At 62.6% G+C, this 10,160-nt stretch overlaps 1 protein-coding gene across 1 annotated transcript in view; it reads right to left on the bottom strand.

The window, feature by feature from the left end:
• LOC131569346 (platelet endothelial aggregation receptor 1-like) overlaps nucleotides 1-4,451 on the bottom strand; it is a 5,013-nt gene extending 562 nt beyond the window's left edge. Inside the window, exons 1-5 of the mRNA XM_058821538.1 lie at nucleotides 4,381-4,451; nucleotides 2,394-2,486; nucleotides 2,201-2,305; nucleotides 719-819; nucleotides 528-620 (exon numbers count right to left, since the gene is read on the bottom strand). Of these exons, the coding sequence (XP_058677521.1) occupies nucleotides 528-620; nucleotides 719-819; nucleotides 2,201-2,305; nucleotides 2,394-2,485 (391 nt within the window). The 5' untranslated portion in view covers nucleotide 2,486; nucleotides 4,381-4,451. The remainder of the gene's footprint in view (nucleotides 1-527; nucleotides 621-718; nucleotides 820-2,200; nucleotides 2,306-2,393; nucleotides 2,487-4,380) is intronic.
• Between the last annotated feature and the right edge of the window lie 5,709 nt (nucleotides 4,452-10,160).

Below are 10,160 nucleotides of genomic sequence, written 5' to 3'. Positions count from 1 at the left end.
TACCCCATTCCCATCCTCTTTTCCTCCCCATCCAAATCTCCATTCCCATCCCAACCCATCCCAGTCTCCATCCCCATGTCAACCCATCCCATCCCATTCTCCATCCCCATTCCTCCCCATCCCAAATTCCATCCCCATCCCATCCCATCCCATCCTCCATGCCCATCCCATTCTCTTCTCACCCAACACCATTCCCAGACCACCCCATCTCCATCCCATTTCCATTCCCATTCCATGCACTCCTCACCCCAATCCCATCCCTATTAACCCTTTGGGTGCCCCACCATGGCTGCCCAGCCCTACAGAGGAGCCCAGTGCCCCATCTGCCCCCCCCAGCTGAGAGTGCCCATCCCAGCTGTGCCCACCCACCCCAGACGTGCCCACTCACTCCAGCTGTGCCCCCCAAGCTGTGCCCAACCACCCCAGCTGTGCCCACCAACTCCAGTCGTGCCCACCCCTGCTGTGCCCACCCAACTGTGCCCCCCAGCTGTGCCACCCCAGCAGTGCCCAGCCAGCTGTGCCCTCACCGCTGGAGCAGCTGGGCCCGCGCCAGCCCGGCTCGCACTGGCACAGCTCGGGAGCCACGCAGCGCCCATGGACGCACTCCTGGCTGCAATGAGCTGGGGGGACACGGCACGGAGCGTCCCCAGGGAGCTCTGGGGACACCCCGCAGCGGGGACACCGCCCCAGGGCCCGCCCGAGCCCCGGCCCCACTCACGGACACACGAGTCGCGGCTCTCGTAGTAGCCCTGGCAGCACTGGTAGCGCCGCCGGTAGTCGGTGCGCACGGCCAGGCGGTACTCGGTGCGGTACAGCACCCTGTGCCACCAGGGGACACCGTGAGAGTGCTGTCCTGTGCGCCAGGGACCGGGGACAGCCTGAGCTGGGACAGCCCCCTGGCCCTGGGGACAGCCCTAATACCAGGGACTGGGGAGAGCCTGAGCTGGGACAGCCCCCCAGTGTCCCTGTGCCCCTGGCCTTGGGGACAGCCTGAGCTGGGACAGCCCCCCAGTGTCCCTGTGCCTCTGGCCTTGGGGACAGCCTGCACTGGGAGAGCCCCTCTGGTCCCCTCCTGTCGCCCTGGTCCTGGGGACAGTCCCCCATCCAGGGCTTGGGGACATCCTGCACTGGGACAACCCTCCCAGTGTCCCTGTGCCCCTGGCCTTGGGGACAGCCTGCACTGGGACAGCCCCCCCAGACCCCCTGGCCTTGGGGACAGCCCCCCACCCAAGGCTTGGGGACAGCCTGCCCTCCCAGACCCCCTGTCACCCTGCCCTTGGGGACACCCTACACTGGGACAGCCCCCCCAGCCCCTCTCCAGTTCTCCCAGGGCCTTGGGGACATCTGTGTTGGGATAACCCCCCTTCAGCTCCCTGTGGCCCCTTGGCACTGCCCTTCTCCAGCCCCGGCCTTGGGGACAGACCCTCTGCAGCCCCTCCGTGAGCTTGGGGACACTGACATTGGGACAGCCCCTTGAGATTGGGGTAACCCCACTCCAGCCCCTTCCCCAGCCCCACTCCAGCCCCTTCACTGTCCTTGGGGACACCCTGGGGTGGGACAGCCCCTCCACGACCCTGGGGACACCCTGCACTGGGACATTCTCCCCTCCAGCCCCCCTCCAGCCCCTCATGACCCTGGGGACACCCTGCAATGGGCCAGTCCCCCCTCCAGCCCCCCTCCAGCTCCTCATAGCCTGGGGGACACCCTGAGCTGGGACAGTCCTCCCTCCAGTCCCCCTCCAGCCCCCCATGACCCTGGGGACATCCTGCACTGGGACATTCTCCCTCCAGGCCCCCATGGCTCTGGGGACACCCAGGGGTGGCGCTGCTCCTCCACAAGCCTAGGGACACCCTGCAGTGGGACATTCCCCCTCCAGCCCCTCATAGCCTTGGGGACACCCTGCAGTGGGACAGTCCTCCTGTCCCCACGACCCTGGGGACATCCTGCACTGGGACACTCCCCCTCCAGCCCCCTCACTGTCCTTGTCCCCGTCTAGCCCCCATAGCCTTGGGGACACCCTGCAGTGGGACATTCCCCCTCCAACCTCCTCACTGTCCTTGTCCCTTCCAGCCCCCAACGGCGCTGGGGACACCCTGCAGAGGGACAGTCCCCCTCCAGCCTCATTGTCCTTGTCCCCTCCAGCCCCCCACGGCCCTGGGGACACCCTGCGGTCCCCGAGGGGCTCTGGGGGTGCTCCCACCTTTGCTGCGGGCAGGGCAGGGGGAGCCCCAGCCCCCCGGGGCAGGGCTGGCTGGAGGGCACCACATGCGGTTTGGTGTAGGATTCCTTCACCGGCGCCGTGAAACTGCGGGTGGGGGGAATTCGGGGTGACTGCAGGTTCTGGCGGACCCCAGGGCTGTCGCTGTCCCCCTCCCCTGTCCCCTCACTCCTACCTCTCCCAGTAGCTGCACACATTGGGGTCTCCGGGCCGGAGCGCAGCCAGGAGCGCGGCGTGCAGCGCCAGCACCGCGGCCCGCAGCAGCATCCTGCACGGAGAGAGCGGCTGCACCCCGAGCCTCCGCACATTCCCGCTCCCCACCCACCGCCCCCGGGCCCAGCCCCACGTCCGAGCTCCCTGCAGGGCTGGCTTTGCATTCCTCCATCCCAAAAACCAGCCCAAAAAACAGCCCCGCTGCTCCCCCAGCGCTGCTCTGCGCCAAAGGGAAACTGAGGCACGGCCGCTCAGCAGCCTGGGTGGCCCCTCCAGCCTCATCCCAGCATCCTGAGACACCTCGGGGCACATCTGGAGCATCACCCCGACCTGTGCCGGGCACCCTATGCTAAGGGGGGCATGCCCGGGGTGCCAGGGTGGGGCCGGGCACGGCGCCTCCATCCCTGGCACGGCTCAGCATGGCCCCACTTCAACTCGCTCTGTGTTTATTCCCAGCTGACTTTCCTGGATCCAGCAGCTTCTTGCTCAACCCACAGAGGGTCTGGCTCTGCCGGGGCGGCTCTGGGAGCGTTTCCAGCCCGGGGCCGGGCTGGGAGGGCCGGCGACCCCCGAGCCCGCCGTGCCGGGTGTGATGTTTACCGGGATCAGCGTTTCGGGGCAGCGCTGCCGTGTGCCAAGGAGGAAACAGAGGTTTCCTGGTCAGCACAGCTGGATTTACCGGGGCTTCCTTGCTGTTCCAGCCATTGGATACCCCAAAGGTGCTCCCTGGGTTCGTCCTTCCCCCCTCAGCAGAGCCCGCGCTGCGTTTTGGGGCCAGAGCATCCGGTTTGGGGTGGAAAAAGTGTCAGTGGGAAAGTTTCCCCCCATTTCCCTTCTGCTCCCGGCAGGGAGGAATTAATTGCTCATCCGCTGCCAGAATTCCCTCCCATGGACCCTGACAAGGGGGAAGAGCGACGGGAACCCCGAGTTTATCCCCATCCTCATCCTCAGGGGAATCCCGAGTTTATCCCCAGCTTCATCCTCAGGGGAACCCCGAGCTCATCCTCAGGGGAGCCCCGAGTTCATGCCCAGCCTCATCCTCGGGGGAACCCCGAGTTTATCCCCAGTTTCGTCCTCAGGGGAACCCCGAGTTCACCCCCGAGCTCATCCTCAGGGGAGCCCCGAGGTCATCCCCAGCCTCATCCTCGGAGGAACCCCGAGTTCACCCCCATCCTCATCCTTGGGGGAACCCCGAGTTCACCCCCAGCCTCATCCTCGGAGGAACCCCGAGTTCATCCTCATCCTTGGGGGAACCCCGAGTTCATCCCCATCCTCATCCTTGGGGGAACCCCGAGTTCACCCCCAGCCTCATCCCCCTCTTCCAGCAACACGGGGGTCCCACATTGCTGGGAAAAACAGGAACCACGGGGAGATGCTGGCAGGAAAAGCAAGGAGTCACCAAACGGGGCCGGCACGTCCCATCTGCTCCTCTCCGAGGGAAAGAGCCCCCCCAAAACGCCAAAAAGCACCCCCAGACCCAGCACTCCCTCCCCACTGTGTCCCTAAGAGCCCTCCGGGTGGGATGAGGAGCATCCCACGGGTGATGGGGCTGAAAGCAGCGTGTGGGGTGAGGGCAGAGGAGCTGCCCTGCCCTGTTCCTGCTGGGGACACTGTGCTGTCCCCCGCAATGTCGCTATCTGTGCCCCGGCGCTTCCTCCGCACAGCCCGGGGACTGACGCGTTTCCTCCGCAGGGATGGGGCTGGGGAAGGGCGAGGGGGGCACGGGGGCGAGGCAGGGGCAGGCAAAGGGACAGGGGCAGCTTTGGGGTCACCCAGCGGGTGTCGCAGCGCTGTGCCGCTCCCCACCCGCTGTCCCTGCGCCCTCCCGTGTCCCCCAGCGCGATGGGGACCGTCCCCTCGCACAGCGCCCGGTAGGGGACAGTGGGACGGTGCCACCCACCCAAGCCAGCCCTGCCCCGGGGTGTCCCGGTGGGGACAGTGGCACTCACCTGGCCGGGCCGCGGTGGCAGGGGCAGGGGCAGGGCTGGCCTGGCCGGCCGGGATGGCGCAGCGCGGCCGTCGGAAGCGGAGGGAGGGCTGGAGCTGCTCTCAGGAAGTTTGGACGTGGAGTCAACTACGGAAAAGGGAAAAAAATAAAAAAAAATCCCCTTAATTTCTTTTTTTTTTTTTTTTTTTCGCTTCTGTCCAGAAACCAGAGGGTTTTGGCAGAGCAGCAGCGCCGGGAGTGCTCTCACAGAGCGCTGCATGGGGAGAGGTCTATGGGGACGTCCTGGTGCAGCCCCTCAGGGTGTCCCCTTCCCCAGGGCCTGACCCGGGCTGTCCCCCAGGGCTGGGGCGAGCGAAGGGACCCCCTGAGCGAGGGGCAGCTGCTCTGTGGTGAGGGCATGGGGGGACCAGGGTGTCCTCTGGCTTCAGGGCAGTGGCGGCTGGCAGCAGGGCAGAGCCTGGGGCTGGTGCCCAACAACCTGGGCACAGCACACCTGCACCCCAATAACCCAGGGACAGCATCCCTGCATCCCCAGGGACATCATCCCTGCATCCCTGGGCACAGCCTCCCTGCACCCCAACACCCTGGGGAGAGCATCCCTGCATGCCAGGACATCATCTCTGTATCCCAGGGACAACATCCCTGCATCCCAACACTCCAAACATGGCATCCCTGCATCCCAGGATGTCATCCCTGCATCCCAGAGCATCATCCCTGCATCCCAGGGTCTCATGGTCCCTGCATCTCAACATCCCAGGATATCATTCCTTCATCCCAGGACATCATCTCTGCATCCCAACACCCTGGGCACAGCATCCCTGCATGCCAGGACATCATCTCTGTATCCCAGGGACAACATCCCTGCATCCCAACACTCCAAACATGGCATCCCTGCATCCCAGGATGTCATCCCTGCATTCCAATATCCCTGGCACATCATCCCTACATCCCAGGGACACATAATCCCTGTATCCCAGGATATTATTCCTGCATCCCAACGTCCCAGGACTTCATCCCTGCATCCCAATGTCCTGGGTACATCATCCCTGCATCCAAGAACGTCATCCCTGCATCCCAGGGACATGTGGGCCCTACATCCCAATATCTGGGCACACATCCTTGCATCCCAACATCCCTGGTACATCATCCCTATATCCCAGACACAACATCCCTGCATCCCAACACTCCAGGCACATCATCCCTACATCCCAGGGACACATAATCCCTGTATCCCAGGATATTATTCCTGCATCCCAACATCCCAGGACTTCATCCTTGCATCCCAATGTCCTGGGTACATCATCCCTGCATCCCAGGATATTGTCCCTGCATCCCAACAACCCAGGATATCATCCCTACATCCTGGGGACACATCATTGCTGCATCCCTGCATCCCAACACCCTGGGCACAGCATCCCTACATCCCAGGACACCATGCCTGCATCCCAATATCCCAAGAACACATCATCCCTGCATCCCAGAGCATCATCCCTGTATTCCAGGGTAACATGGCCCCTGCATCCCAACATCCCTGGTACATCATCCCAACATCTCAACATCCCAGGACATCATCCCAGCATCCCAGGACATCATCCCTGCATCCCTGGTACATCATTCCTGCATCCCAGGACATCATCCCTCCATCCCAGGATATCCAAACATCCTGGGCACATCCTCCCTGCATCCCAGGACATCCTCCCTGCATCCCAGGGTCTCATAGTCCATGCATCCCAACATTCTGGGCACACATCATCCCTGCATCCCCAACACCCCAGGCACAGCATCCCAACATTCCAATGTCCCTGGTACACCATCCCAGCATCCCAGGACATCATCCCCGCGTCCCAACAACCCAGGACAGCATCCCTGCATCCCAGGGACATCATCTCTGCATCCCAATATCCTGGGCACAGCATCCCTCAATCCCAGGCACACATCATCCTTTTATCCCAACATCCCAGGACATCATCCCTGCACCCCAATATCCCAAGGACACATCATCCCTGCATCCCAGGTTCACATAAAGCCTGTATACCAGGATGTCATTCCTGTATCCCAACATCCCAGGACGTCATCCCTGCATCCCAATGTCCTGGGCACATCATCCCTCAATCCCAGGACATCATCCCTGCATCCCAATGTCCTGGGCACATCATCCCAGCATCCCAGGACATCATTCCTGCATCCCAATGTCCTGGGCACATCATTCCAGCATCCCAGGACGTCATCCCTGCATCCCAATGTCCTGGGCACATCATCCCAGCATCCCAGGACATCATTCCTGCATCCCAATGTCCTGGGCACATCATTCCAGCATCCCAGGACATCATTCCTGCATCCCAATGTCCTGGGCACATCATTCCAGCATCCCAGGACGTCATCCCTGCATCCCAATGTCCTGGGCACATCATCCCAGCATCCCAGGATATCATTCCTGCATCCCAGCATCTCTGGCACAGCATCCCTCAATCCCAGGCACACATCATCCCTTTACCCCAATATCCCAAGGACACATCATCCCTGCATCCCACAATCCCTGCACAGCACCCCTGCATCCCAGGGACACGTCATCCCTGTATCCCCAAATCTCAGGTGCACATCTCCCCCTCCCATTCCGGGCACAGTGTCCCCCCATCCCGGGCACAGTGTCCCCCCATCCCGGGCACACAGCATCTCCACATTTGAGGATCCCAGAGCTGCAGGCACGAGTCACCCCTTCACCCCAGACACCCCAGGATCCCAGGCCGTGTGTTCCCCTGCATCCCAGGATCTCTGAGCACACACCACCCCATATCCTGGGATCACCCCCACACACCACCCCATATCCTGGGATCACCCCCACACACCACCCCATATCCTGGGATCCCTGGCCGTGTGTTCCCCTGCATCCCAGGATCTCTGAGCACACACCACCCCCATATCCTGGGATCACCCCCACACCCCCTGATGGATTCTCAGCCATCCCCCACCTCTTCATCCCAAATACCCCAATTAAATCCCGGATTCCTGACCCCCTCCCCTCATGCCGAGATCCCCGTGTACTCCCCCGACCCCGGGACCCCCGGACGGGCAGCTCAGCCGCCCCCCACCCCCAGCACACATTAGCGGCTCCCGAGGCGCCGTTAATTGCTCTGCTCGTTACAGGAACAGCTCTAATCACTCCCAACGATTTTCACATCCCAGCGAGACCCGGCTGCCCGCCCCCCTCGCCCGGGGGTCTCCATTAGGATCGAGCCCACCCGCAGCTGGGGCTCCCCCAAAACGGCGCTTCCCGGAGCGGGGATGGGAATGGGGAACGTGAGGGGCTGCGGGGCTCTGGGCTGGGAGAGGATATCGGAGATGGGACGGGCTGGGGACATCCGGAGCTGAGGATCTGCCGGGGAAGTGACCCCTCCTTCCAAGGCTTTTTAAGGCGTCCCCAGGGCAAGGGGGGGAAATATTGCTCGGGGACATTCCAGGGGCACTTCAGTGCTCAGATGCCTTTGCAGCCCCCCCGGGACCCCCAGAGGAGGAGAGGAGCGAGACCCCCGAGTGCACTTTGGTGTGGTTGGGGCTGTGCAGAGCCCATCGCTCCCAGGACTGGGGTCCAGCTGCATCCTCAGCTCCCCCAAACCCATCACTGAGCCTCTTAAAGCAGAACTGGGACCCCAGTTCAGGAGCTTTTGGGGACCCTCTGAAGGGCAAACCCAACCCTGCCATGCTCAGAGCTGGTGGCACCAGAGCGCAGGAGGGTGGCACAGGCACTGCAGGATGTGAATGGTGATGCAGAACGAAGCAGAATCAGGCAGGAGGGGACCCCAAACCCATCACTGAGCCTCTTAGGGTCCCTTTAGGAGCTTTTGGGGCCCTCTGAAGGGCAAACCCAACCCTGCCATGCTCAGAGCTGGTGGCACCAGGGCGCAGGAGAGTGGCACAGGCAGGGCAGGATGTGAGTGGCGATGCAGAATGGGGCAGGAGGGGACCCCAAACCCATCACTGAGCCTCTTAGGGTCCCTTTAGGAGCTTTTGGGGACCCTCTGAAGGGCAAACCCAACCCTGCCATGCTCAGAGCTGGTGGCACCAGGGCACGGCAGAGTGGCACAGGCAGGGCAGGATGTGAGTGGCGACCACCACCAGCAGCAGAACGAAGCAGAATCAGACAGGAGGCGACCCCGAACACATCACTGAGCCTTTTGGGGTGCCCTCAGGAGCTTTTGGGGACATTCTAAAGCACAAACCCAACCCTGCCATGCTCAGAGCTGGTGGCACCAGGGCACGGCAGGGTGGCACAGGCAGGGCAGGATGCGAGTGGCGATGCAGAACGAAGCAGAATCGGGCCCGGGGAGCCCCAGCCCCGCCGAAACGGGGTGAGCAGGGCCAGGCCCCGGTGCCGCTGGGGCGGCAGCCCCGCCAGGGAGCGGAGCCGTTAATTACCTCATTGCCAGAGTCCATTACCGCTCCCCCCGGAGCGCTGAAATGGAGAAACTTCGGCAGCAGGGAGGGGCTGGGGGGATAAAATCGATCGCGGGGTGAACCCTTAACTCTTCCCTGCCCGCGCTAAGGGGGAAACTGAGGCACGGCCACGCCCACGAGGGAGATTGAGGCATTGCCATGCCATGAAGGAATCTGAGAAACACAAACAGGGAAGCCCACCCTGTTTGGAGAGGGGGTGTCACCACCACACAAGGTCCTTTTGGGGCATTGCTCTGCGGCAATCTCCAGCACGGGGCTGGAAAAGCTCAAGGTTGTAATCTAGTTCCTTGCTCAAATTAGATAAGAGGGAGAAAAAAGGGCCATAAATCAGCGTGGGCAGCGATTAGAGACCCCAAGGAAGCCGTGGGGGGCTCTGCCAGCAGGGCTGAGCTCCAGCAGAGCCAGAGCTGCCCAGGCCAGGTCCCCATTTCCCGGGGCAGCAAAGATCCAGGGGAACCAGAGGGGCCTGACCTGGGCTGCATTAAAGGCTGGCAGCTCCCATTTCCCCCAGTTGTCATTGTGCCACACCAGCACTGGGCACAGCCTGGTGCCGTGCCAGCCCCAAACCCCACCACAGACCCCACCACAGACCCCCTGACCGCTCCCACCTCGCGCCGTGCCTCAGTTTCCCCCGCGACCTCGCCTCCCTCCCGCTTATCTCGGGTCACAGGGGGTAACAAAGGAGCTGCCAGGGCCCTGCCTGCGCTGCCTAATTATCCAGATGGAATCAATTCAGCTCCATTATGGTCAAATCCAGGTCTCAACCATTACCAAGGCGGCTGCAGAGCCTGAGGGGGGGGGATGGAGTGGATGCTGCAGGGCATGTGATAACCCCTGGTTCCGAGGAGAGGACACACAGAAGGGGGGATGTCGCCCCTTTTGGGGGGATGGGTTTGTGCTGCCAAGTCCCATCCTCCACCTGCAGAGCAAGGCAAGGAGGCTCCCTGGGCCAGGGTGTGGCATAAAATCCCTCGATTCTGCCCAAAATAATCCTCATGGCACAGCCCCAAACCATGCCTGTGTGTGCTGGGGATGGGGGCACCAAACACAGCACCCCGGGCATGTGTGAGCCTTGATCCACACCCTGAGAGGATCCCTGGCACAGGATCTCCTCTCGCCCAGCCAGGACAGCTTCCCCCTTTTCCCCAAAAAATGCCACCCCGGAGAACACAGGGGGAGTGCAGGGGAGACACAGTTTATTAGTGACTGGTTTTGCTGCAGAGCAGGTGGGCACAGGGCAATCCCAACGCCCCTGGGGTAGAATTGAGCCCCTCCAGCTCCTCCCCATGCTGGGATCTCCCAGCTCTGCCCACCCTGAGCCAAGAGCCT

This window comes from Ammospiza caudacuta, chromosome 30 (assembly GCF_027887145.1).
Source record: "Ammospiza caudacuta isolate bAmmCau1 chromosome 30, bAmmCau1.pri, whole genome shotgun sequence".
Lineage (NCBI taxonomy): Eukaryota > Metazoa > Chordata > Aves > Passeriformes > Passerellidae > Ammospiza > Ammospiza caudacuta.
This window is presented reverse-complemented; position numbering and strand designations above follow the sequence as displayed.